We start from the raw sequence: 27,195 nt of genomic DNA, 5'->3' as shown, positions 1-27,195 counted from the left end.
GTCCGTCACAGGGGAGCACAGCCCTGCCGGCCCTAGAGACGCTGGCGCAGCCGGCGTGACAGCTGCAAGGCCTAGGTCAGCACATGCCAAGCGGGGGGGGGCGGGTGTTTTGTTGCGAGCGGGCGGCTGCGCGAGGAGGAAGTGTAGCGGCAGGGCAGGATGTGGTCTCTGGCACGGCCGAGGCACCTCTCGGTTCACACTGGCCTCTGCGCCTCCGTTCCTAGCGGGGACAGGCCCAAGCCGCCCGGGCCCCCTCGCTGAGTAACAGGGACGTCCGGTGTCTGTCCAGCCCTGGGCCCCGCCCCCTGCGAGGTTAGAGCCAGGCCCCGCCCCTCACACGGACTGTATGTTCTTTGGGGCAGCGCCTGGAGCGCCGTGCTCCGTTGGTCCCTCGGCCCAGCCAGGTGCTACCCCCACGCCGGCGATACGAGTGACGGACACGTGACGCTCTCGGATTGCACCCGCCGCTGGGGGCTCTCTGGTCATGGCCCTTTGTAGCCATCCCGGCTCGGCGCGTAGCTCTCAGCACTTGCCGTCCCCCCTCCGGCGTGGGATCCGGGCCCTGGGCCGTGCCCTGAGCATGGCAGGGCCTGGAGATGCCGGGGCAGTTTTCTCCCTCCCCGGCCCGTTGCGCGCTGCTGTGCCCGGCTCTGCTCCGCGCTGCTGCGACTCTCCCGCGCTCCCTGCGCCTGCGTCCGGCTCCAGCTCCACCGTGCCAGGAGCCCCGGGGGTGCGGCCCCGTTGGCAGGCGGGGGAGGCCAGGCAGCCGGCGCAGCGGTGACCAGCACAGCGTCCGACCCCCCGACCCGACGTGCACCCCTCCCGCCAGGTCCCGCTGACTGGGGGCCAGTTCTATGGGCCAGGGGCCCAGGCACCAGAATATTCCTGGGCCGGGCCCGGCTCCACCCCAGTTCAGGGCTGGTCTCTCCAGCCCCCGCACTGCCCCATCCCCCACGCAGCCTCCGCCTGGCCTGTCGCCTGGGTGACTTAAAACAGCGTCCCCCAGCGCAGCACAGACCTACAGGCGCCCTTCGAGCACCCCAAACCCCCCGGCTCAGGGAGGTGAGAAAGCCGAGGCCGACCCCAGCTGCATTCCCACGGGGGGGGAGGGCAGACGAGGATCTCGCTGCATGTCTCTGGAGCACCCAGCGCTCCGCTAGCTGCTGCTGGCCGGCCGCCCCCAGGGCCCGCCCCGCTCAGATAACACTGCGCTGGGGCACTGCTCCGGACAGGGCAGCCGGTCCCGCTGGCGCTAGTGGACCAGGCCGGCTGCAGAGACAGCGGCTCGAGACGCACGAGGGAGCCAGGAGAAAGGTGCAAGTTGAAAAATGCCAGGAAGTGACCCGGCCACGTTTCAGAAGAGCCGGGGCACAGCAGGGAATGGAGAACGGGGGGGGGGGGGGGGGGGGTGCCTGGCTTGCCAGCCCCCCTCTGTCTAGGGAGGAGCCCTGCAGAAAGGATCCAGGGGGCCGACAGCCACACGCTAAACTGGAGTCAGCAGGGTGACGCTGTTGCAAAAAAAGCCAACGTGATTCTGGAGCGTTTACTGGAGCGCGGAGCGAGACACGAGGAGCCCTTCTTCCGCTCTGCTCTGCGCTGCTCAGGCCTCAGCTGGAGGATTGGGCCCAGTTCTGGGAGCCGCACTGCAGGAGAGAGGTGGAGACATTGGGGAGGGTCCAGAGAAGAGCAGCAGGGATGATGAGAGGTCGAGAGAACATGAGCTAGGAGGGAGGCTGATGAACTGGGCTGGTTTAGTCTAGAACAGAGAAGACCGAGGGGGACATGAGGCGGTTTTCAAGTGTCTGAAAGGGCGTCACAAGGAGGAGAATCGTTCCCCTTGGTCTCTGGGGACAGGACAAGCAGCAAGGGGGTTGAACTGCAGCAGGGAGGTTTAGGGTGGACATTGGGAAAAACTTCCCCTGCTCAGGAGGGCAGGGCAGGGGGGTGCAGGCGGAGGGAGGGCAGGGATGGGGGTGCAGGCGGAGGGAGGGCAGGGATGGGGGTGCAGGCGGAGGGAGGGCAGGGCAGGGGGGTGGAGGCGGAGGAAAGGCAGGGCAGAGGGTGGAGGAGGAGGGCAGGGCAGGGCAGGGGGTGCAGGCGGAGGGAGGGCAGGGCAGGGGGGTGGAGGCGGAGGAAAGGCAGGGTGGGGGCGGAGGAGGTGGAGGAAGGGCAGGGCAGGGGGGTGCAGGCGGAGGGAGGGCAGGGCGGGAGGGTGCAGGCGGAGGAAGGGCAGGAATGGGGGTGCAGGTGGAGGAAAGGCAGGGCGGGGGCGGAGGAGGTGGAGGAAGGGCAGGAATGGGGGTGCAGGTGGAGGAAGGGCAGGAATGGGGGTGCAGGTGGAGGAAGGCAGGGTGGGGGCGGAGGAGGTGGAGGAAGGGCAGGAATGGGGGTGCAGGCAGAGGGAGGGCAGGGCGGGAGGGTGCAGGCGGAGGAAGGGCAGGAATGGGGGTGCAGGTGGAGGAAGGGCAGGAATGGGGGTGCAGGCGGAGGAAAGGCAGGGTGGGGGCGGAGGAGGTGGAGGAAGGGCAGGAATGGGGGTGCAGGCAGAGGGAGGGCAGGGCGGGAGGGTGCAGGCGGAGGAAGGGCAGGAATGGGGGTGCAGGCGGAGGAAGGGCAGGAATGGGGGTGCAGGTGGAGGAAAGGCAGGGCGGGGGCGGGGGAGATGCTAACAGGCCGGCTGTCCGTGGACTCTGCTCTATTGTTTGTTCTTGGGAAGTTTCAGGATCTTGGCTCCCCACGTCCCCTGGCCCCGGGGCAGGACGGGGGGCTGGGAGCCAGTTCTGCTGCCTGGGCTGAGCCGGCCGCGGTGACGCTAAGGCGGGCACGAGGCTCCGTCCCAGCCAGCCCCCAGCCTGTCGTTCCCACAGACACGTGCCGGAGGGCGGGAGGCTGGACCGCGAAGGTGACGTTTCCCTCGGAGCAGGAGACGTTTCGGGTCAATGAGACGGTGCGGGTGAGGTGCCGCGAGGAGCCGGAGGCCGGGCCGTTCCCTGCGACCTGCGTGGAGCTGAGGGGCCGCGGGGCCGTCTGGGACATCAGCGCAGTCACGTGTCTGAGTGAGTGGGGGAGACGGGAACAACCCCGCCAGCACCCCGGGCCCGGAGCCAACCTGCCCAGCCGGCCCAGGCCTGGGGTGCAGCCAGCTCCCGGCAGGCAGCGCCCAGGGACCCCGGCCAGTGCTGCCCCCAGGTCCCCCCCACCTCTCACCCCTCCACAGCCCCAGCCCACACTGCCCCCCCAGCCCATGGCGCTCCCCCCAGACCCTGAGACGGCGGCTGGCGCTGGCTGTGGGTCTGTGCCTGCGCTCGGCCCGAGTCCCAGCCGGACACCCCGGGCAGCTCTGCCAGGAGCGATGCTCTGAGGCCGGGGGGCTGTGAGCGGCATTTCTCGGGGTGCCTCTCCCGGCCCCGCCCCCGAGAGCGGCCAGGCTCCGTCCCCCCTCCCCCGACGCGCCCCTGGGCCTGAGGGCGGCTCCTGCAGGGGCCGCAGGGGGGTGAGACCCGGGGCCGGCTCCCAGAGCCGGGGCGCTCAGGCCGCAGGGCGGACACCCCAAGGGCTCTGTGCTGGCGCAGGGATGTGCAATGACTGGGCGAGGCAGGTGGAGTTCGACGCGGCCCAGGTGGAGTTCGGTGCCGGGGCCCAGGGGCTGGTGACCTGTCGCCAGGCGTTCGTGCAGCTCTCGTTCAACGCCACGTGCCGGGAGACGGCGGCCGGGCACTTCGAGTGGGACTTCAGTGCACACACGTGTGTCAGTGAGTGCGGGGGGCCGGGCCGGGGGGTTCAGCCGGCACAGGGGTGTCAGTGAGTGCGGGGGGCCGGGCCGGGGGGTTCAGCCGGCACAGGGGTGTCAGTGAGTGCGGGGGGCCGGGCCGGGGAGTTCAGCCAGCACAGGGGTGTCAGTGAGTGCGGGGGGCCGGGCTGGGGGGTTCAGCCTGCACAGGGGTGTCAGTGAGTGCGGGGGGCCGGGCTGGGGGGTTCAGCCTGCACAGGGGTGTCAGTGAGTGCGGGGGCTGGGATGGGGGTTCAGCCAGCACAGGGGTGTCAGTGAGTGCGGGGGGCTGGGATGGGGGTTCAGCCAGCACAGGGGTGTCAGTGAGTGCGGGGGGGTGTTCAGCCAGCACAGGGGTGTCAGTGAGTGCGGGGGAAGGCGGGGGGTTCCAGCCAGCACAGGGGTGTCAGTGAGTGCGGGGGGGGGGGTTCAGCCAGCACAGGGGTGTCAGTGAGTGCGGGGAGGGGGGGGTCAGCCAGCACAGGGGTGTCAGTGAGTGCAGGGGGGGGTTCAGCCGGCACAGGGGTGTCAGTGAGTGCAGGGGGGGGTTCAGCCGGCACAGGGGTGTCAGTGAGTGCAGGGGGGGGGGTTCAGCCGGCACAGGGGTGTCAGTGAGTGCAGGGGGGGGTTCAGCCGGCACAGGGGTGTCAGTGAGTGCAGGGGGGGGGTTCAGCCGGCACAGGGGTGTCAGTGAGTGCAGGGGGGGGGTTCAGCCAGCACAGGGGTGTCAGTGAGTGCAGGGGGGGAGGGGTTCAGCCGGCACAGGGGTGTCAGTGAGTGCGGGGGCCGGGGGTTGTCTGGCTGGGGGGCTCCCTCTAGGCGGCTGAGGGGCCGTGGGGAGAGTCCTGCTGCAGTCAGCCCAGGTTCCCACCCTCTGCATCCCGGGGGCAGGTGCACAGCTCTGAGCCCGACTCCCGGCCCTGCCCCGTGCGGGCGCAGCAGGGACCAGGAACCCCGTTTTCCTCAAGGCCTGTGGGGCTGCCCGGCCGGCAGGCGCCTGCCCATGGCCTGAGAGTGTGACCGGCAAAGGCACCGGAGCGCCTGGCCCTGGTCCCGAGCGGGGCTGATCCTTGCAGCCGGCTGCCTTGCGGGTGCCCAGCTGGGCGCAGTCTCAGCCCATAACACTCGGGGGGGGGGGGGCCGCAGGGCCCAGGAACCCCCAACACCTGCTCTCGTTCTCCCCACAGGGAAGTGTAGAATCCCCAAAGGCTGGGACCCCAGACTGACGTTTACACCCAACCAGACGTTCTACGCCCCCGGGGACGCGCTGACCCTGGGCTGCCCCGCAGGGTATCGGCCGTCGCCGCCCACAACCCAGTGTGTTAGAAACAGGAGCCAGGGCATCTGGAAAGACACCCCCACCTGCCAGGGTGAGCGCCAGCCCCCCAGGCACCCGGCACAGGGGGCGTATTTATGTCCTGAGCACTCTGACAAGTGTGAAATGATGGTGCAAAGCAGCCCATCGTGAGTGAGTGTGTGTGTGTATGTGTGTGTGTGTGTGTAGGGGAGAGGACTGGCTGGGCACACGTGGTGCGTGTGCAGAAGGAGCAGGCAGAGTGTCAGGGTGTCAATGGAGGGGGAGGGTGTTTGTGTGTAGGGGTGTGCTGGCCAGGCACTCTGTGTGAGTGTGTGTGAGTGTGTGTGGGAGGTGCAGGTGCTGTGTGGGGGTGTCGATAGGCGTTTGGGGTGTGTGTGTAGGAGAGGAGGCTGGCTGGCACACAGTGTGTGTGGGGATGTGACAGACCAGGCTGTGTCTGGGCACAGCTGAGGGCATCCATTCAGGGCGAATTGCTCAAATCCGGGGCTCCTTATAGCCCCAGACTGGTGACCTCTCCAAACAGGCCACACACCAGTCACAGAGCGCTTCAGCTGCCTGCCTGAAGCCTCACGAGCAAAACCCCTCCGACACCCCAGCAATATCCGTGCCCCAGATGGCCCCGGGCCTCATACACCGGTGACAAGTATCAGAGGGGTCGCCGTGTTAGTCTGAATCTGCAAAAGCGACGAGGAGTCCTGTGGCACCTTATAGACTAACTGAAGTGTAGGAGCATAAGCTTTCGTGGGCAAAGACCTACTTCGTCAGATGCATGTAGTGGAAATTTCCAGAGGCAGGTTTAAATATGCAGGCCAGAATATATGCCTATAACTAACGTAATATATGCCATCATGTGCCAACAATGCCCCACTGCTATATACATCGGCCAAACAGGACAGTCCCTACGTAAAAGAATCAATGGACACAAATCAGATATTAGGAATGGCAACATACAAAAACCTGTAGGGGAACACTTCAATCTTCCTGGACACACAATTGCAGATCTAAAGGGAGCCATCCTGCAGCAAAAAAACGTCAGGACCAGACTTCAAAGAGAAACTGCTGAGCTACAGTTCATCTGCAAGTTTGACACAATCAACTCAGGACTAAACACAGACTGTGAATGGCTCGCTAACTACAAAAGCAGCTTCTCCTCTCTTGGAATTCACACCTCCAGATCAGCTACTAGAAGTGGGCCTCATCCTCCTTGATTGGATCCACCTCGTCATCTCCAGCCTGATCCTGGCCTGTATATTTATACCTGCCTCTGGAAATTTCCACTACATGCATCTGACAAAGTGGGTCTTTGCCCACGAAAGCTTATGCTCCAACACTTCAGTTAGTCTATAAGGGTATGTCTACACTACCCCGCTAGTTCGAACTAGCGGGGTAATGTAGGCATACCGGACTTGCAAATGAAGCCCAGGATTTGAATTTCCCGGGCTTCATTTGCATAAGCGGGGAGCCGCCATTTTTAAAACCCCGCTGGTTCGAACCCCGTGCAGCGCGGCTACACGGGGCATGAACTAGGTAGTTCGAACTAGGCTTCCTAGTTCGAACTACCGTTACTCCTCATTTCACGAGGAGTAATGGTAGTTCGAACTAGGAAGCCTAGTTCGAACTACCTAGTTCGTGCCCCGTGTAGCCGCGCTGCACGGGGTTCGAACCAGCGGGGTTTTAAAAATGGCGGCTCCCCGCTTATGCAAATGAAGCTCGGGAAATTCAAATCCTGGGCTTCATTTGCAAGTGCGGTATGCCTACATTACCCCGCTAGTTCGAACTAGGAGGGTAGTGTAGACATACCCTAAGGTGCCACAGGACTCCTCGCCGCTTATACACAGGTGGGGGGTCCTAGCACCCAATCCCACCTACCCCAAACAAGTTCTGTCCAGTTCCAAGAAACCAGCCACAGATCCCTGGTCAATTTACCCTCTGGATCTTACCCACAAATCACGCTGGGCCAATCCTCTAGCATCTAACAACTAAAGGTTTATTATCACAAGAAAGAAAAGCATGAGAGTAAGGTTATTAAAGTACAGTACGTTACATGCAGCGAATCTCCCAGTCCTCGATGCAGGCTCTAGCAGAGATGTTACAGCTGCTGGTTTAAAAGTCCTTGGTGCACATCCTATGCCAGGATGGGTCCACAGTTCTTCCCGGCTCGTGATTCCCTGCGAGGCCGCATCTGGGGTCAGGAGCAGATCTGGAGACCCCATGGAGTCGGCCACACGGCCTATTTATCCCTCCTTCCTGGTTTCTCCCATGGCCAGTGGCCAGGTGTGTCTTTGGCCTTCAGAGGCCCATTGTTCCCTGGAGCTTTGCTCATTAGCATGTCCATGGGCAAACATTCCCGGCCCATTACTCAAGCACACTCAGAGAGAATTCCAGTCTCCACACCGAGTACAGACCCCTAACTCCACACACAGACATTGTACAGGTCTATGAAGAGCAGGTACAGAATCAGAGGAAAGTAGCTTTTGTTTGTTCTTATGTTCTTATGACCCCTCCCATGGCCCCTTTGTACCACTTTTGGGGCGAACCCCCCCCCATGGGTGCAGCAGTGACCCGGCTGCTCCCTGCACAATCCAATAACGTGATGGGGGGGTGTCAATGTGGAGTGTAGGGGTGTGTAGGGCGGGGGCAGGCTGGCACACAGCGTGTGTGGAGGTGTCGATAGGGAGTGTGGGGTGGGGAGGTGTAGGGCGGGGGTTGGTTGGCACACAGTATGTGTGGGGGGGTTGATTGGGGTGGGGGTGTGTGTAGGGCGGGGGCTGGCCGGCACACAGCGTGTGTGGGGGTGTCGATAGCTGTCGGGGACGTTGCTGTGGGTGGGGTGTCTGGGAGGGGTGTTCCAGGAGGGGCGGGAGGGGGGAGTTGTGGAGGGGTTCGGAGGTGCATTTTAAAGGGGCCGCCCCGCTCCGGCCTTCTAGCCCCACAGGCACTGGCAGGCCCCGGGGGCAGTGTCCCTGCGGGGAGGTGCCAGGGCGCTGGGTGGGCAGAGCTCGGTGGCAGGGAGGGCGGAGGCTCTGCTCAGGCAGCGTGTCCCCCCCTCGCCCCGTGACTCCGTGGGGTGACTCCCCCCCCCGAGCGCTGCAGAGAAAGGGGGGAAATAGGCCTGAGCCCTGGGGAGCGGATCCCCGCAGCCCCTGTTGAACTGGGGGGCCCAGGCTCAGGATCAGGCCCATCCTGCCTGGGGAAGGTCACATGACTCCACGGCTCTGAGAGTCTCCCCGTGTGTCTTCCACACCCAGAAACGTGTGAAACCCCCGGAGCCTGGGACCCCAGACTGACGTTTACACCCAACCAGCCGTTCTACGCCCCCGGGGACGCGCTGACGCTGGGCTGCCCCGCGGGGTATCGGCCGTCGCCGCCCACGACCCAGTGCGTTAGAAACGGGAGCCGGGCCGTCTGGAGAGACACCCCCGCCTGCCAGGGTGAGCGCCAGCCCCCCGGGCACCCGGCACAGGGGCTGGGCTGGCAGCCGACGCGCCAGGACCTTTCGGTGTCTTGGGGATGGACTCTGAACCCCAAAACCCTCCCCTTCGCAGGGCCTCTCAGCCTCCCGTCTGGGGCCAGCAACCATCCCTAAGCCCAGGGCCCTCAGCCAGACCATAGCAGGCCTGGGGCCTCAGGGCCTCCCCCTCACTAGCTGGTCCATGTTTCTCGCCTCCCCCGGCCTTTGCTGCGCTGGTTTCGCCAGGCTCCCCTGGGCTCAGCTCTGTCCCCGGACGCCCGGTAGCCGCCATCTGCCCCGTCCCCTCAGCTGCCCTTGCCAAGACTGGACGTTTCTTCCCTCCAGGGGTCTGCACGACGGCAGAGAAGTGGCCCCCGTTGCTCTCGGCTCTCTCCGCACAGACCGAGTTTGCCGCTGGGGAGAAGGTTTTGGCGACCTGCCGCCAGGAGCAGTACGAGGGGGACCCGGGCTGGGTGCGCTGCACGGAGACGGCTGGCCGCGTGGCGTGGGACACGGGCAACGTGAGCTGCGTGGGTGAGTTCTGTGCACACGGGCTGCAGGACGGGCGGGGGGGGGGGGGGGCTCCGCACCCAGGGAGGCCCAGGGCTCGGCAGCGGCTCCGCACCTCCCTGGGGGCGGATTTATGGGCTGAGTGTTCAGCTCAGAGACTCTGCAGGGCCTGAAGTGACAGCAAGAGTGTGGGGCGGCAGGCGCACAGCCTGCGTGGGGTGCATGGCGGGGCTGCAGGCTGTGTGCTGGAGGGGTGTGTGTGGGGTGCATGGCGGGGCTGCAGGCTGCGTGCTGGAGGGGTGTGTGGGGCTGTCAGTGGGGTGTGTGGTGGGTTCATGTATACAAGTGGTGCAGCTAAGTATTATGGGGATACGTTTGTGCCCAGGGCAGGAGGCTGTGTGCTGGAGGGTGTGACGGGCCAGGCCAGGTCTGGGCACAGCTGAGGGCGTCCGCTCAGGGCGAATTGCTCAACTTCGGGGCTCCTTACAGCCCCCAGACTGGTGACCTCTCCAAACAGGCCACAAACCAGTCCCACAGAGCGCTTCAGCTGCCAGCCAGAAGCCTCACAAGCAAAACCCCTCCGACACCCCAGCAATATCCGTGCCACAAACACCCCCGGGCCTCATACACCGGTGAGGGATTACAGAACCCAAACTCACTTTCCCCAAATGGGTCTTTCTGGTCCCAAGAAACCAGCCCCAGATCCCAGGTGAATTTACCCTCTGGATCTTACCCACAAATCACGCTGGGCCAATCCTTTAGAATCTACCATCTAAAGGTTTATTACTAAAAGAAAGGAAAGCCTGAGAATGAGGTTGTTAAAGGATAGTACGTTACATGCATCGAATCTCCCAGTTCTCGATGCAGGCTCTAGCAGAGACGTTATAACTGCAGGCTTAGCAGTCTCTGGTTACATCCTATGTCAGGACGGGTCCACGGTTCTTCCTGGCTCGTGGTTCCCTGCTAGGCTGCTTCTGGGATCAAGAGCTGAGCTGAAGACCAAAATGGAAGGTGCCACATGGCACTTATATACCTCTCCTGGCATTTTCTTGGCCAGAGGTGGTCACATGGTTCAACAACCTATCCATGCTGGTCTGCAGGTGTCAGTCACATTCCTGAGGTGTGTATCGGCACCTAGAGATTCATTATCCCCTTGCTAATTAGCATGGCCACTGGCTGAGTTTTCCTTGCCCAATGCTCAGCCGCAGACAGAGAATTTTCCAGCATCAACACAGAGTATTTATTCTTAGCTCCACACACAGATACCATACAGGTACATGAATCACACACACATAATCAACAGAACAGAAGCTTTCATGTGACACCTCACGTGGCCCCTTTGTACAGACTTTGGGGCAACCCCCCGGGTGCAGCAGTGAGCTGGCTGCTCCCCTTAAGATCCAGTAACGTGACAGAGGGGTGTGCAGGGCTGTGGGTGGGGGTTGGGGTGTGTCTGTGTGTGGATGAGTGTTACGGGGTGCATACGGGGTGTCGGGGATACGTGTGTGCTCGGCTGGAGGCTCTGGGGGTGCGTGGTGCAGGGGGACAGAGGCGCTCCCGTCAGCATGTGGCTGGTTTGCCGGCTGAGCGGGGTTTGGGGTTGGCCTTCGGGTGCTCTCCTAGCCCAGGCTGCGAGCGCTGCCCCGAGGCTTGTGTGCGCTGTGGGCCTGGCGGCTGGGGGGTTCGTGCAGACAGCGGAGAGGGGAGGAGATGGAACAGCCGCCTGTGTTCCAATGCACACGCTGCCTGCCCCCCTCCAGCCAGGTCCAGCTTGTACTGGGGTGGGGCAGGAGGGCCGGGGGGGGGGGGGAAGGTGCAGGAAACACTAAAAGCCAGAGAAAACCTGGCCCTTGAGCAGAGCGCCCCCCCCCGGGGTACAGCAGGGGGGACGAGGACCCAGACTCCCGGCCCATCGGATGGGAACAGGGCCCTGAGCTGTGGGCTGGGCCCGGGGCGGGCGAGTGGCCTGTGAGAAGGGGGAAGGGGACACGGGGTAACGGCTCTGCGGGGTCGGGGCTGGGCAGGGTGGGGAGGGGCTGACCGCAGGGCTGTTGATGGGGGCTAAGCCCCCCTATTTCCTGCTTTGCTGCTCCGGGCCTGGAGCTCCCGCCCCTCAGCGCCGGTGCCCGCGGGCGTCTGTGTGGGCGCTGGCCCAGGCCTGTTGGGCCGAGGGACCCGTTGCCTCCGGAGCCCAGCGCGGGGCAGGGGCCGGACAGACAGCTCCTTGGCCAGGGCCGGGCCCTCTCCCGTGGGGACCGGAATCTCGCCGTTCTAGGGCCTGCCCCCTTCTCCCCACAGAGAAGTGCCCCAAGCCCCGCGTGGCCTGGCCTCTGGGGCTGGAACCCAACAAGCCGTTCTACGGCCAGGGGGAGCTGGTGACCCTGAGCTGCCCGGCGGGGATGGAGCCCTCTGAGCCCGCGATGAGCTGCGTCAGGCGGGGGAGCCGCAGCGTCTGGAACACGACTGTCGCCTGCCTGGGTAAGTGGGAGCCCGACGCCCTCCCCCTGTGTGACGGCGCGTTGGGGGTTCCCCGTCTCCTGCACCCCGAAATGGCACAAACAGACTGCACCAGGCAGTGGAATTGAGGGTGGTTTATTGCTCCTCCAGCACAGCACAGCACAGATGTAATCTGGTTACAGGAACTGGGGCTAAGAGGCCTCAGTGCCCCCCTTGAGATAGGGGAGTCCCAGCCCCCTCCCCAGCTCCTTATTCCCTGCCTTCCAGACAGGAACTAACTAACCCTCCTCCAGCCCTGCCCCCCAGCCAAGGCAGCATTCCACCTTCCTTTGTTCCTCTCCATGGGGGGTGTCCGGCCACTGGTTTGCATAGTGACTCATCCTGTTTTGCTGGGTCGTGGTACCCACGGCAGCCAGTGGGGCCACCCCAGAGCCAGCAGCTTAGAAACCAGCCTGATACCCCCACTATGTCACAGTTCTCCCCCCTCCGAGAGCGAACTGAGCAGGGTCACTCCGCTCGTGACCTAGGGAAGTTTGGGTCCTCTGCGTGGGAACCCGCCCTGGGGACATGGGTGCTCCCCTTGACTCGGGCCGGCCGTGGCGAGGACCCACATGAGCTGGCTTCCCTCTGTCCACTCGCCGCCCCGCTCCAGGGCGACTGGCACAGGCCTGTCCTCGGGGGTCACACCCACCCTTCCGCTGGCCTTGATCTCTGGCCAGGGTCTCTCGGGCCGGGGCCATGAGCCCAGCGAGCCTTCTCTGGACAGCCAGGGCGGCTTCCATCCCCGATGCTCCATCCAGGGAGGTCTTCCCCTCCCATAGCTCTCTCAGCAAGCCCAGAGGGTCCTCTATCTGGGGTAGAGACCCCCAAGCCGCTTTCCTACTGTCTTGGGCCTTCCCGCCCCTATGGCAGGAGTCACAGGACCGGCAGTACCGCTGCACGGCTGTAAAGATTCCCGGCCAATAGAAGTGCTGGAGCAGCCTCAGCCGGGTGCTCCGGATCCCCCAGTGGCCCCCAACGGGGACGTCGTGGGCCAAATACAGCAGCTGGAGGCGATACTTTCGGGGGACGACCAGCTGCCGCTGGACCCTCCATGCCCTCGCCTTCCTGGGGGGAAGCCATTCCCGGAACAGGAGTCCACGCTCCCACAGGAATCTCTCCTGGCCACCTCTCCCCCGGGGCTGAGCTGCATGGAGGCCAGCCTGGTTGGACCCCGTGTCCACTGGGATGGGACCCTGAGGCTGCTGCCAGGAGTCCTTCCCTGGACCCACGTTGTAAGCCCCCCGCTGGCTCTGGCTCCGGGTAGTGACTAGAGCCCGCTGGGATTCATGGGGTCACTCCTCTAGGTCATTCCCCATCAGCACCTCGGTGGGCAAGTGCGGGTGCACCCCCACTTCCTTGAGGCCTTCCTTCGCCCCCCATTTCAGATGCACCCGGGCTACAGGCACCTTAAACGGGGACCCATCTATGCCCTTCAGGGTCAGCTGCGTGTGGGGTAGTATCCGCTCTGGGGCCACTATGTCGGATCGGGCCAGAGTCACCTCCGCCCCCGTGTCCCAGAAGCCCGTCACCTTCCTACCATCCACCTCCAGGGGTATGAGGCACTCGCTCCGCAGGGGCCGTCCTGCCCCCACCCGGTACACGGAGAAATCCGCCTCCTGAGGGTCAGGCCTCCCAGGGGAGGTGCACTGAGCATCCTTCCCCCCACTCTGAGCTGAGGTTTGCCTGCCAGCCCCTGCCTCTGGGGCAGCCTGCCCTTCCTCCCGCCCCAGCCAGTTAACCCTGGAAAGTCCCCGGTCCTGGGACCTGGTGCACTGAGCCCTCTTGTGGCCTTTTTGCCCACAGCGCTGGCAAGTTAGGCTTTGGGCTGTCTCTGTCCAGGCCCTGGCTGGTTCTCTGGGGCACAGACGACCTGTTCCTTGGTCTCGCCCCGTAGTTGACTCCCTCCGTCGCTCAGCCGAGATCCGGTCTCTGCGCGGTTCCCTCTCTCTCCGGGACTCCCGTTCACACCCGGACCGGCTCTCCGTGAACTCATCCGCCAGCCTCCCGGCCTCCTGGGGGTTCTCTGGTCTCCGGTCCTTGAGCCACAGCCTCAGTTTGGGTGGGCACGCTTCATAGAGCTGCTCCATCATGACCAGCTTGAGCAGCTCCTCTGCGGTCTGGGCTCCGACTCCAGACACCCACTTGCGGCAGTATTGCGCCAGGCGGGAGGCCAGGTCCACATAGGTCTCCCGTGGCCCTTTCTGTACCCCCCGGAACTTCTTCCTGTACATCTCGGGGGTCAGCCCAAACTTGTGCAGCAGGGCCTCCTTGACTCGGTTGTAATCCCCTGGCTGTAGGTCCTCCAGCTGACTGAGCACTCCGGCCGCCTCCTGGCTCAGTGCGGGGACGAGCTCCTGCAGCCAGCCAGCTGGGGGGACCCGTTGCAGTCCACAGGCCCTCTCAAAGGCACTGAGGAACCCGTCTATGTCGCCCATGTCCTTCAATTGGGCCACCACGAGCCTCTCCAAGCGTCTGGCAGTCCTGGGACCCTGGGGCCCATCCGCACTTGGCGCAGCCGGTGCCCCGCCGGTTCTCCGCTCTGCCATGGCCAGCTCATGCTGTCGCTGCCTCTCTCGGTCCTGGTGGTCCTTCTCTCGGACCTGGCGGTCCCTCTCTCGGTCCTGGCGGTCCCTCTCTCGGTCCTGGCGGTCCCTCTCTCGGTCCTCTACTTCCAATTCCTTGATCCGCAGCTGGATCTCCAGCCGCTGCAGCTCCGCTGGGCTGGCCCCTGCCCTAGATGGGCTATTACTTGCAGGCCTCCCGGGAGACGCTGTCTCATCTCTCCGGTGGGTTCCAGCGCTCCTCCCCCTCTCTGAGCCTGACACACTCTCGGGGGGGGTCTGGCTGCTTCCCCTGGGGACAAGATCCTGGCCCTGTGGCTGGTCATTCTCTTCCAGCTGGGCAATCAGCTGGGCCTTGGTTGCTTTCCGCACAGGCAAGCCCCTCTCTTTGCACAGCCCCACCAGCTCTGCCTTCAAGAGTCGGGCATAGGCCATCTGCCCGCTGGGCTCCTCGGTGCAGATTCACCAGTCTAGTGCTGCAGCGCCCCACGATTCCCAGGAACCGCTTCGCTCTGTCTCCAGCACGCCTGGCTCCAGGGCTCTTGCTTCTACGGCGCCTTGTCGCTCGCCGGTGGAAGCTCCATCCACGGGGTGCAGTGCATCCCACCCCTGACACCAGTGTGACGGCGCGTTGGGGTCCCCCGTCTCCTGCACCCCGAAATGGCACAAACAGACTGCACCAGCCGGTGGAATAGAGGAAGTTTATTGCCTCTCCAGGATACAGCACAGCACAGATGGAATCTGGTCACAGAGCTGGGCTAGGCTGCCTCAGGCCCCCTTGAGTTGGGGGGAGACTGGGCCCCTAAACTCCAGCCCGTTCCCCTAGGCTCTGCTCCATGCTCTCAGACAGCAACTAACTAACTCTCTTCCAGCCCTGCCCCCCAGCCAGGGCCGCATTCCACCTTCCTTTGTTCCTCTCCATGGGGGGGTGTCTGGCCACTGGTTTGCATAGTGACTCATCCTGTTTTGCTGGGTCGTGGTACCCACGGCAGCCAGTGGGGGTTCCCCCAGAGCCAGCAGCATAGAAACCAGCCAGGTACCCCCACTACGTCACACCAGGGCTCGCGGCCCTTGCTGGAGACACGTTTCTTTGGCAAGACCAGGTCCTGCTTGCGGCTCGGCCACCCGCCAGAGGCTCCTGCTGCTCTTGTCGGACTCCTCCCTCCCTCCCCGCCCCGCAGCAGCAGGCTCCGTGTTTCCGCCAGCCCCCCAGGCCGAGCACGGCTCTGTGCTGAGTGTGACGGCACATTGGGGTCCCCCGTCTCCTGCACCCCGAAATGGCATGAACAGATTCTCCCAGCCAGTAGAATTGAGGGTGGTTTATTGCTCCTCCAGCACAGCGCAGCACAGATGTAATCTGGTTACAGGAACTGGGGCTAAGAGGCCTCAGTGCCCCCTTGAGATAGGGGAGTCCCAGCCCCCTCCCCAGCTCCTTATTCCCTGCTTTCCAGCCAGGAACTAACCCACACTTCTCCAGCCCTGCCCTCCAGCCAGGGCAGCATCCACCTTCCTTTGTTTCTCCCCATGGTCAGACCAGTTTGGAGCCACCTTTGCATAATGGCTCCCCCTTTCCCTGCTGGGTCTTGCTACAGACAGCAGAGGTCGCCCACAGCCCTAGCAAGGTACCCCCACTACGTCACACCGAGCGGGCAGGTCTCCCAGGCTGGAGAGGGCACAGCGGGCTCCCCCAACCTCCCCCCACCCTGAGCTGCCCGCGTGGGGCTCAGCCCTGGGCAGGGGGGTTAATGCAGCCGTCCCGGCCCAGGGGTGGGGAATCCGAGGGGGACCGGCTGGCACAGGCCTGGGCCCCTGGGAGGGGGCAGCCGGCAGCCTGTGGGGCGGCGCAGCCCACGGGGCTCAGCCCATGTGCCTGGGAGGCGTCTGCTCAAACCCTGAGCCAGCCCCTCCCTCCTGTGCACAGAGCAGTGCCGAGCCCCGGAGACCCAGGACTCCAGGGTCCAGTTCACCCTCCAGCAGCCGTTCTACAGCCAAGGGGACTCGGTGACCTGGAGCTGCCCTGCGGGGTTCCAGCCCTCGCTGCCCAAGATCAGGTGCCTGCACCGGGGCAGCCAGACCACGTGGAGTGGGACGCCCGCCTGCACTGGTGAGTGTGAGCCCCTGAGGCCACAGGGCTCCGGCGCCCCTCGAGCCTCCCCCAGCGCCCGAGCGCCTCGCCTGCCGCTCCCCAGCACTAGCCCCCAGCATCCACGTGGGCGTCGCAGCCTCTGTCCAGGGATGGGCCCCTTGTCTCCGGCGCCGGCAGCCTGACGCCCAGCGTCTCCGCCAACCCCCCGGGGCGGGCAGCCCGGGCCAGGCCGTACGAGGCAGAGGCTGCTGCCAGCAGAGAGCTGTGACGGACCGGGCCGTGTCTGGGCACAGCTGAGGGCGTCCGCTCAGGGCGAATTGCTCAAATCCGGGGCTCCTTACAGCCCCCGACTGGTGACCTCTCCAAACAGGCAACAAACCAGTCCCACAGAGCGCTTCAGCTGCCTGCCTGAAGCCTCCCGAGCAAAACCCCTCCGACACCCCAGCAATATCCGTGCCCCAGATGGCCCCGGGCCTTATACACAGGTGGGGGGTCCCAGCACCCAATCCCACCTACCCCGAACAAGTTCTGTCCGGTTCCAAGAAAGCAGCCACAGATCCCTGGTCAATTTACCCTCTGGACCTTACCCACAAATCACGCTGGGCCAATCCTTTAGCATCTAACAACTAAAGGTTTATTACTAATGGAAAGAAAAGCCTGAGAGTGAGGTTGTTAAAGGATAGTACGTTACATGCACCAAATCTCCCAGTTCTCGATGCAGGCTCTAGCAGCGATGTCACAACTGCTGGCTTAAAAGTTCTTGGGGTTCCCCCGTCTCCTGCACCCCCTAAGTGGCACGAACAGACTCCACCAGCCAGTAGAACAGAGGGAGTTTATTGCTTCTCCAGGATACAGCACAGACGGAATCTGGTTCCAGGGCAGGCCTAGGATGCCTCAGCCCCCCTTGATATGGGGGGGTCTGGGCTTCTAAACCCCCCAGCCTGTTGCTTAGGCTGCTTCCTCCATGATCCCAGAGGGTACGTCTACACTACAAGTTAATTCGAACTAATGGACGTTAGTTCGAATTAACTTTGATAGGCGCTACACATACAAACAGCTAGTTCGAACTTAATTTGAACTAGCGGAGCGCTTAGTTCGAACTAGGAAAACCTCATTTTACGAGGATTAAGCCTAGTTCGAACTTACTAGTTCGAATTAAGGGGTGTGTAGCCCCTTAATTCGAACTAGTGGGAGGCTAGCCCTCCCCAGCTTTCCCTGGTGGCCACTCTGGCCAACACCAGGGAAACTCTATTGCCCCCCTCCCGGCCCTGGACCCCTTAAAGGGGCACGGGCTGGCTACGGTGCCCATGCCAGGTGCAAGCCTGCCAGCACCAAGCCAGCAGACCCTGCACCTCGCATGGCTCGAGCCAGCCACCCGATGCCCCCCAGCCCTCCCCCTCTTCCCGGGACCAGGCTGGCAGCTCCCGGGAGCTTGCCCAGGACTGCAAGAGGCGGACGCCCACCTGGTCTAGTGCGGACATCGTGGACCTCATCCACGACCTCCGCACTAGGCACAGGAAAGTGGCTGTCTAGGGCAGGAGAGCTGCCAGCCTGGCCACCCAGGAGCAGGTGTGCATGAAAATCAAGGGGGTCCACTGAGACCCCCAACCCTGAGCCCTGAGCTTACAATGGCCGTCCTGGGTCAGACCAAAGGTCCATCTAGCCCAGTAGCCTGTCTGCCGACAGCGGCCAACACTAGGGACCCTGGAGGGGATGGACCGAAGACAGTGACCAAGCCATTTGTCTCGTGCCATCCCTCTCCAGCCTTCCACAAACCTTGGGCAGGGACACCACGCCTACCCCCTGGCTAACAGCACTCCATGGACCCAACCTCCATCACTTTATCTCACTTCTCTTTAAACTCTGTTCCAGTTCTAGCCTTCACAGCCTCCTGCAGCAAGGAGTTCCACAGGTTGACTCTTTGCTTTGTGAAGAACAACTTTCTGTTACTAGTTTGAAGCCTGCAACCCATTCATTTCATTTGGTGTCCTCTAGTCCTTCTATTATGGGCACTAATGAAGAACTTTTCTGTATGCACCCTCTCCACCCCACTCATGCTTTTATAGACCTCTATCCTGTCCCCGCTCTATCTCCTCGTTTCTAAGCTGAAAAGTCCCAGTTTCTTTAGCCTCTCTTCATATGGGACCTGTTCCCAACCCCTGGTCATTGTAGTTGCCCTCCCCTCTCCCACCCTCTCTCTTCCCCTCTCCCACCTCCTTTTCCCAGTCTCCCCCAGTTTTGTTCAATAGAGAGAGATTCTATTTTTGAACACAATTGTCCTTTATTTTGTACATCAGGAAGGGGGGCTAGGGAAGGGTAAGTGGAAGGAGGTGAGGGAGGAATGGGGTACGAGCCCCTGATGGGGAGGACTGGGCTGGCTCTGCGGGCTTCTGGGGGTGGAAGCTCTCCTGCAGCCCCCCGATTGCCCCCTCTCCCCAGATGGCAGCCTGCGGCAAGTGCAGCCGGTCTGATGGCCAAGTGCTGTGATGTGCCCAGTGTGGGTACTCCGGGCACTCCAAGCCAGGACTGCTTTGCAAGTGGGGCACCCCTGAGAACTGTCTGTCCCGGGTGGGGGTCGGGTCCCTTTAAGCACAGCCCTCGGCTAGCCTGAGACAGCAGCACCACACTAAGTTCTTCTCTGATGCCCTGCCGGCACTGCTTCCGGCCATCCTTAACCCCGGTTCAGGGTCCACTCTGTGTGGACATGCTAATTCGAACTAGTTTTTTTGTCTGGATGCCTTAGTTCGAATTAGCGCTGTAGTGTAGACATACCCAGACAGACTAACTAACTCTCTTCCAGCCCTGCCCCCAGCCAGGGGCGGCATCCACCTTTCTTTGTTTCTCTCCCTGGGGGGTAGCTGGTCAGACAGGTTGAGAGACCCTCTTTGCATAATGACTCATCCCCTGTCGTGCTGGGCCGCGGTACTGACGGCAGCCAGTGGGGGTTACCACAGAGCCAGCATAGAACCCAGCCAGATACCCCCACTACGTCACAGCATCCTAGATCAGGATGGGTCCACAGGTCTTCCTGTCTCTTCGATCCCTGCTCTGCTGCCTCTGGGATGAAGTGCTGAGCTGAGAACCAAGATGGAGTCAGCCACATGGACTCTTCATACATCCTTCCTGGTCCCTTCTTGGCTGCAGCAGGTCACCTGGCCAGCGGCCTGTCCCTGTGTCCCCTGCTGGCAGCTCTCAGGTGTCCGCCCTCATTCTTTAGGTGTGTCCTTGGCCCATTGAGAGCCATTGTCCCACAGGGCCTCGCTGATTAGCATGTCCACAGGCCCGGCCCTGCCCAATGCTCAACCACATGCAGGGAAACACTTTGCACTGAACGTGGGGCAAAGACGCACCAGTGACCTGCCAGCTCGCGCTAACATCCAGGAATGTGAGAGCCTGAGGTCTGGGGCCTGTGGGACCCGGCTTTGCCTGCCGAGGCTGCTCCAAGGCCACGGGCCAGCGGGGCGGCTCTGCCCAGACTCTGGGACAGCAGGCCCAGCTCTGTGCCGCATTCACGCCCTGCAGAAGGCCCTGGCTGCCCGGGGCAGGTGCACTCAGTCCCTGTGCCAGGGGCCTGCTTTCTCTCTGACCTGCTGCTCTTGGTTGCAGGCGAGGCCTGGACCCCCCAGCCCGGGGGTACAGCAGTGGTGGCCGTGGCGGTGCCGGTGGTGCTGGTGATCCTGGCTGCAGGGTCCTTGCTCCTGCTGTGCTGTGTGTGCCACAGGTCAGTGCCTTCACCCCCGTCCACCCTCACGGCCTGGGATTTCTGGGCTTCCCCAGACCGCTCTTTGTACCCACGGCTAATCCGAGTAGCCAGCTCCCTGTGCCCCCTGCCCGGCCTGTCCCCACCCGGCCTGCCCCCCCAACCTCCCTCACCTGCCCCCCCAGCCTCCCTCACCTGCCCCAGCCAGTCCCCGCCCGGCCTGCCCCCCCAACCTCCCTCACCTGCCCCCCCAGCCTCCCTCACCTGCCCCAGCCAGTCCCCGCCCGGCCTGCCCCCCCAACCTCCCTCACCTGCCCCCCCAGCCTCCCTCACCTGCCCCAGCCAGTCCCCGCCCGGCCTGCCCCCCCAACCTCCCTTACCTGTCCCCCCAGCCTCCCTCACTTGCCCCAGCCAGTCCCCACCTGGCCTGCCCCCCCCAGCCTCCCTCACCTGCCCCCCCAGCCTCCCTCACCCGCCCCAGCCAGTCCCCACCCGGCCTGCCCCCCCAACCTCCCTCACCTGCCCCAGCCTGCCCCCCCAGCCTCCCTCACCTGCCCCAGCCTGCCCCCCCAGCTTCTCTCATCTGCTCCCTGCTCCGTCTCTGCCCAGAGCCCATCCGAGAGGCTGGGCAGTGCCGGCCAGGTGAGCTCAAGCCCACCCCCAGCCCCCACCCCCAGGCCTCTGCCCCGAGCCTCACTGGACCCTAAGGCCTCCCCTCCCCCGAGCACGGAGACAGACCAAGCCCCCTTCCTCCACCTCTGATTTGTTGCGGAGCTCGCCCGGGTCCCCCCTGCCGGCCCGCTCCCCGCCCCATGGCAGGGCTGGCCTGAGACACTCCCCAGCTGTCACAGCCCCCCACCCCAATGGGGCTCCCGACCAGCAGGGCACACCAGGGTTCTTGGGTCCCAGGGACCCAGCGCAGCGCAGACTGGTCAGCGCAGGGAGCAGGTGCAGCCAGTACCACCCATCTCTGGGAAAGGGGGGGCCCCCAGAGCACCGGCCCCCCAGGCTCCCTTCTCCCCCAGCCAGCCAAAAAACTAAACTCACTCTCAGCCCTCCAAGCTGCCCCGCCCCCTCCTTCGTCCTGTTCCCGGGCAGTGTCACCTGCCTGAATCCTCCACCTCACTCAGGTGTCCAGCCGGCCTGGGCCATCCCCTAGCTGCCTCCCCCAGAGACCCCATCCCTCTCTGGGCACCACCCGCACCCGCACACACACACACACACACACACACACACCTGGGGGGCTGTCCCTCCGCCTCCAGGACAGCGCCTCTCAGGGCCTCCAGCCACCTGGCTCCGCTGTGAGCCCCTCGGGGGGGTCCCCTCCCTCTGGACCCCTGGGCCTCCCCTCCCACAAGGAATAGTGCCCCGCTGTTCTCCAGCGCAGAGCGACTCCCAGCCAGCACCAAACAGGAGGGGCTATGGAGCCTTGAACACAGCACAGGATCCCTCAGGCCAGTCGGCTGGGACCTCAGCCCCATGCCAGCCTCCCCTGCAGCCGGCTGAGTCCTGCCTGCCCTGCCCCCAGTCCCGAAAACAACAACCCCCAGTCTCCCCGCAGAGCCTCCAATACCCTCAGAAACAGCCCCTCCCCCATCCATTGTCTTCTCCCCAGGTAAGAGGGTCGCCTGGGCCCCTCTCGTCTCCCCTCCCTCCCCGTCCAGTGTTCTCCCCTCGCTGGGACCAGCTGGGCCGGTCGCCGGGGTCTCCCCCCCCCCCCGCCGCCCCTTGTCTGTCCTCTGGCCAGAACCGGCCGTGTCCTCCAAGCAGGGTTGGGGGCACCAGGGTACCAGACACCCCGGCTCCTACTCTGGGCTGTTCTGTGAAACAACAAACTCCCCCCCTTGTCACATTAAACCAGTAACTGCTGGGCACTGAGCCCCCCATGTGCAACCCCCCCGACCCCCCAAAACTCCCCACCACCTCACAAGGCCTTCCCCCCACTCTGAGCTGGGGTTTGCCTGCCAGCCCCTGCCCTTCCCCCAGCCCCAGCCAGTAAACCCTGGAAAGTCTCGGTCGTGGGACCTGTCCTGGTGCCTGGGGCACTGAGCCCTCTTGCGGCCTCTGTGCCCGCTGCGATGGCAGGTTAGGTCCTGTGGGCCCCTTCGGGCCGGCTCTATCCAGGCCCTGGCTGTGTGTCTGGGGGGCGGATGGCTGGTCCCTGTCTCTTGGGCTCACCTCGTAGTTGACTCTCTCCATCGCTCAGCCGAGATCCGGTCTCTGCGCGGTTCCCTTTCTCTCCGGGACTCCCGTTCACACCCGGACCGGCTCTCCGTGAACTCAGCCACCAGCCTCCCGGCCTCCTGGGGGTCCTCTGGCCTCCGGTCCTTAAGCCTGTGACGGCGTGTCAGGGTTCACCCTGATCCTGCACCCCTGTAGCAGCCAGAACAGTTTCCGCCTGCCAGGGTACAGCCTGCTTCTCCAGGGTACAGCCCAGCATGGGCGTGAGGTGGTTACAGGAGTCAGGGCCGGGATGCCTCAGCCCCCTTGAGATGGGTCCCTGGGCCCCTAGACTCCCAACCCCTCCTTAGTCCGTCCCCTTCATGGTTTCCCCTCATCCCAAACTGAATCTTCCCCCAACACTCCCAGCCTTTGGTCAGTCCCTGCCCTCAGAACTGGTTGGGTCATTGTCTACGTGACCCACACCCCGGCTGGCAGTGCTTACAAATACAGGGCAGTAGGGGTCACCCACAGCCCACGCACAGGGTACAGCCTGCCCACTACGGCACAGAGCCACGGCCCCAGGCTGGGTGGGCACGCTTCATAGAACTGCTCCATCAGGACCAGCTTGAGCAGCTCCCCTGCGGTCTGGGCTCCGACTCCAGACACCCACTTGCGGCAGTATTGCGCCAGGCGGGAGGCCAGGTCCACATAGGTCTCCCGTGGCCCTTTCTGTACCCCCCGGAACCTCTTCCTGTACATCTCGGGGGTCAGCCCGAACTTGTGCAGCAGGGCCTCCTTGACTCGGTTGTAATCCCCTGGCTGTAGGTCCTCCAGCTGGTTGAGCCCCCTGCGGCCTCCTGATTCAGCAAGGGAGGGAGCTGCTGGAGCCGGTCCGCTGGGGGGATCCGGTGCAGTTCACAGACTCACTCTGGTGTAGTTCACGCCTTTACCCGGGGCCAGCATGAGCGTCTCAAAGTCTCTGGTTGTCCCAGGCCCCCTGGGCCCCTCCCCACTCGCTGCAGCTGGGGCCCCTTGGCTCCTCCACTCTGCCACGGCCCGCTCATGCTGCCGCAGCCCCTCTCAATCCTGTACCTCCAATTCCTTTAGCCGCAGCTCCATCTCCAGCCTTTGCAGCTCTGCCGGGAGGGACCCTGCACAGACAAACCGCTGCTGGTGGAGCGTGGCCTGGTGGGCGCCACGTCTCTCTGGTGGACTCCAGCCCTCCCTCTGGTCTGAGAGGGTCTGTCTACACTACCCCGCTAGTTCGAACTAGGGTGGGAATGCAGGCAACCGGAGTTGCAAATGAAGCCCAGGATTTGAATTTCCCGGGCTTCATTTGCATAAAGCCGGGCGCCGCCATTTTTAAATGTCCGCTAGTGCGGACTCCGTGCCCCGCGGCTACACGCGGCACGGACTAGGTAGTTCGGATTAGGCTTCCGAGGTGAAACGAGGAGTAACGGTAGTTCGGAATAGGAAGCCTAGTCCGAACTACCTAGTCCGTGCCGCGTGTAGCCGAGTGTAGCCGCGCGGCACGGAGTCCGCACTAGCGGACATTTAAAAATGGCGGCGCCCGGCTTTATGCAAATGAAGCCCGGGAAATTCAAATCCTGGGCTTCATTTGCAACTCCGGTTGCCTGCATTCCCACCCTAGTTCGAACTAGCGGGGTAGTGTAGACAGACCCGGAGTCTGAGACGCTCCCCGGGGGGGTCTGGCTGCTCCCCGCTGGGACAGAGTCCAGGCCCCTGGACGGGTCAGTCTCTTCCAGGTGGGCAATCAGCTGGGCCTTGCTTGCTGCCCCCACGGGCAGGCCCCTGTCTCTGCACAGCCCCACAAGGTCTGCCTTCAGGAGTCGGGTGTAGGCATCTCCCCGCCGGTCCCCGGGCTGCAGGCTCACCGGCCGGACGTTGCTGGAAGCTCCATCCACAGGGTGCAGTGCCTCCCACCTCTGACTCTACTGTGATGGGGCGTCGGGGACCCCCGACCCTGCACCCCGTCCGTAGCCAGATGTGACTCCGCCAGCCAGTCGAATGGGGAGGGGTTATTGCTGCTCCGAGATACAGCCCAGCCCGGGTTTGGTGTGGACATCGGAGTGAGGGGCCGGCAGCCTCCGACCCCCTGGGCCCCTGAGCCCCAGTAGCCGATTTAGTCCCTTGTCTTGTTTGCCCAGCCCAGCCTGCCCCTTCTCCAGACCCCAGAACACTCCTCCCCAGGCAGCCCCCCCCTTTGTTTAAACCCCTTCCCCGGCCAGGGGAGAAGTTTCTAGTCATGGTCTAGGTTCATTGCCCCCAGGGACTGCCCCCCGCTGGGCAGTGCTACAGACACCGGCCAGTAGGGGTCACCCCCAGCACAGCCACCAGCGACTGCCCGGCAGTGGGCGCAGGGCCACAGGAGCAGACACGCCCCCCCCCCCCCCGTCACAGAGCCCAAAGGTTCTTTGTGCCGGGGGCCCCAGTATTGCTCGGGGGAGGGGTGCTGAGCCCCGTGGCGCAGAACCTGCCTCTTGCTTTCCCCAGGAAGCGCCAGGCTCCGGCCAGCCACCCTGCGAAGGACGCCGGGGACATGGCGCTGTACGAAGGTAGGAGCCACCCGTCCCCACCACAGCCCCCGCCAGGGCCGCCTGCGCCTGGGCTCCTGCCCCAGGGCTGAGCCACCGGCAGAGGGGAAGCGAGTCCCTGGAACCCGACCTGGCCCCCTGCCTAGAGCCCTGGGAACCAGCCAGGGAGGGGAGTGGTGGGGAGCAGGGACCGGCTGCCGGCTCTGCTGGGTGAGGGGCCAGAGGCAGCGCATGGACCCTTTGGAGACCCCGTGCTCGGAGCATCCCCTGGCAGCACGGGACTGATGCTGCCTAGCCCTGGTCTGTCCTGAGCCGCTCCCTGGGGCCGGCGAGTCAGTGCCCCTGGTAGGAGCTCCGGGCGACTCCACTGGGCCGGGAGCTGGGTGGATCTCTCCCCGGCTGCTCCCAGGGCCACCCGCTCTAGCAGCCAGTGGAGAGCAGGTGCCAATGTTCCCCCCCCCAGCCCCTTGCTGCCGCCAGTCTGCCTGCGTCTGCTCAGCACAGGGTCTGGGCATCCGTCTCTCCGCAGTGCTCCAGCCCCGGGACGCCTCGGAGATTTACTGCACCCTCCAGACGCAGGCGCACGGCGCTGCAGGTAGGAACGCCCGGCACCCTGGCCCCACCTGCAGCCCCCAGCTGGGCACGGGCCTGACCCGCCTCTGCTGGGCCCAGGGGGTCCCAGAACAGCCCTGCCCCCCACAGCCATGCTCAGCCCTGCCCTGCGAGGAGCCAGCTCCAGCTCCCACTCCCCAGGCCAGGGCGTGGGCAAGGGGGTGAATCACTGCAGAAGGCCCTGCAGGGCAGGTGGGCCTGCGAGCGGCTGCCGGGCACAGACAGTGGCCAATGCTCAGTGCCCTGGCAGCTGGGGCCGGAGCCCACCCTGCGAGGAGCCAGCCGACGGCCCTGGAGAAGAGAGACCGGAGGCCTGTTTGCCGGGGAGTCAGGCTGGGCAGCTGGCAGCGAGCCCCTCGCCTGCCCTGAGACTCGGGGAGCCTGGGAGCGTCTCCGGTGTCTGTGCTAATGAGCTCTGCTCAGCTGTGCCCGGGCGGCTACTGAGCCGGGGGTGCTCCACGCTGGCTGAGCGCCTGGCTGGCTGCGGGGAGTCACTCTGCTGCCTTTGTTATGTTGCGGGGGGGTCTGCTGTCCTGCAGTACCCCTGTGTGTGCGCCTCAGTTTCCCTGGGCACTGCTCTGCTGTCTAGATGGGGGTTTCGGGGTGACTCAGGGGGAGTAAGCGCAGCCCGTCCCCTAGGCAATGGCCAAGCTCCCTGTAACCTGAGCCTGGGCGGGGGCGCGACCAGGTGACCCTGTGGGCCCAGGACGCTGGACAAAGGAGGGGCAGGGCTGGCTGCAGGGCTAGGGCCGGGTGCTGGGCGTGTGGGCTCTTTCTCAGGGGCCTTTGGAGCAGGAGGGAGCCTGGGGCCCTTCCCCCCAGGCTGGGCTGCCCTGGCTGCTCCCGGTCCCTGCGCTGACCAGTCTGCGCTGCGCTGGGTCCCTGTGCGCCCTGCCGGCCGGGAGCCCCCTGGCTGCAGGTGGGGGGCAGGGCCTGGGGTCGGAGGAGGAACAGAGGCCTCTGAGCGTGGGGCAGGGGGTGGGGGTTCTGCTCACCCCGAGGGGGCCTTGGCTCAGTGCGGCCCTGCCTCACCTCCGCAGGGCGAGAGCAGAGAGGAAGCGCGGGAGCCGGGCGGGGGACACGGGGCCCGTCCCGGCTGGGGCCCGGCTGCCGACCTGCCCGGCCCGGTGCGAAATGTAGCCCCAGCTCGTTCATTTTCTCACGGGCAGTTTTAACGTTGTCCAAAGCCAGCCAGACGTGGGGCCAAGTCCTTTGACGCAGGCACGTTGTATCTCGCAGACTAGGTCCTTGCACCCCCTTTGGCTCCATGGCTCGCCCTGCCGAGAGAGCGAGGACGAGGCGGAACCAGCCCCTCGGGGCACGGGCAGCGGCAGGAGACGGGCGCAACCGGAGCCAAGAGCAATGAGAACAAGTGGGCCCATTGACAGGAGACTGGAGCTGTGGACGCCGTGGGGGTCAGCGCACGAGCTGGCGTTTGGGAGGCCCCCTCTGCGGGTGAACGCGGCTGCGACAGGACACCCCCCAGAGGATCTGACGAAGTGGGTCTTTGCCCACGAAAGCTCAGGCTCCTACACTTCGGTTAGTCTATAAGGGTACGTCTACACTACAGCGCTAGTTCGAACTAACTTAGTTCGAATTAGTTAATTCGAACTAAGCTAGTTCGAACTAACGCGTCTAGAACTAAAAACTAGTTCGAACTAGCGTTTTGCTAGTTCGAACTAGTAAGTCCACATTGAGTGGACTCTGAACAGGGCTTAAGGATGGCCGGAAGCAGTGCCGGCAGGGCATAAAAGGAGGACTTAGAGCATGGAGCTGCTGTCTCAGGCTAGCCGAGGGCTGCGCTTAAAGGGTCCCGACCCCCACCCCGGACACACAGTTCTAAGGGGTGCCCCGCTTCCAAAGAAGTTCTGGCTTGGAGTGCCCTGAGTGCCCACACTGGGCACATCACACCACTCGGCCATCAGCCCGGCTGCACTTGCCGCAGGCTGCCATCTGGGGAGAGGGAGTAAT

At 64.1% G+C, this 27,195-nt stretch overlaps 1 protein-coding gene across 6 annotated transcripts in view; it reads left to right on the top strand.

Annotated features, from left to right (window-relative positions):
• The window catches only part of LOC149524257 (coagulation factor XIII B chain-like), a 38,780-nt gene extending 11,812 nt beyond the window's left edge, over positions 1–26,968 (top strand). The window contains exons 2-12 of one of the 6 annotated variants that reach the window (XM_089779492.1): positions 2,868–3,056; positions 3,573–3,752; positions 4,957–5,139; positions 8,336–8,518; positions 8,884–9,072; positions 11,347–11,526; positions 16,030–16,212; positions 19,801–19,915; positions 24,572–24,633; positions 25,142–25,207; positions 26,464–26,796. In XM_089779492.1, coding sequence (XP_089635618.1) covers positions 2,868–3,056; positions 3,573–3,752; positions 4,957–5,139; positions 8,336–8,518; positions 8,884–9,072; positions 11,347–11,526; positions 16,030–16,212; positions 19,801–19,915; positions 24,572–24,633; positions 25,142–25,207; positions 26,464–26,468 — 1,535 coding nt within the window. In that variant the 3' untranslated portion in view covers positions 26,469–26,796. Of the gene's footprint in view, positions 1–2,867; positions 3,057–3,572; positions 3,753–4,956; positions 5,140–8,335; positions 8,519–8,883; positions 9,073–11,346; positions 11,527–16,029; positions 16,213–19,800; positions 19,916–24,571; positions 24,634–25,141 lie in introns of those variants that run through there. The other 5 variants (XM_089779496.1, XM_089779494.1, XM_089779495.1 and 2 more) reach the window with 5 other exon arrangements.
• Positions 26,969–27,195: the final 227 nt, after the last annotated feature.

Source organism: Pelodiscus sinensis, chromosome 6 (assembly GCF_052426305.1).
Source record: "Pelodiscus sinensis isolate ZL-2025 chromosome 6, ASM5242630v1, whole genome shotgun sequence".
In the NCBI taxonomy this organism is placed as follows: Eukaryota; Metazoa; Chordata; order Testudines; family Trionychidae; genus Pelodiscus; species Pelodiscus sinensis.
The sequence above is the reverse complement of the archived record's forward strand: the minus strand, read 5'-3'. Positions and strand labels throughout refer to the sequence as shown.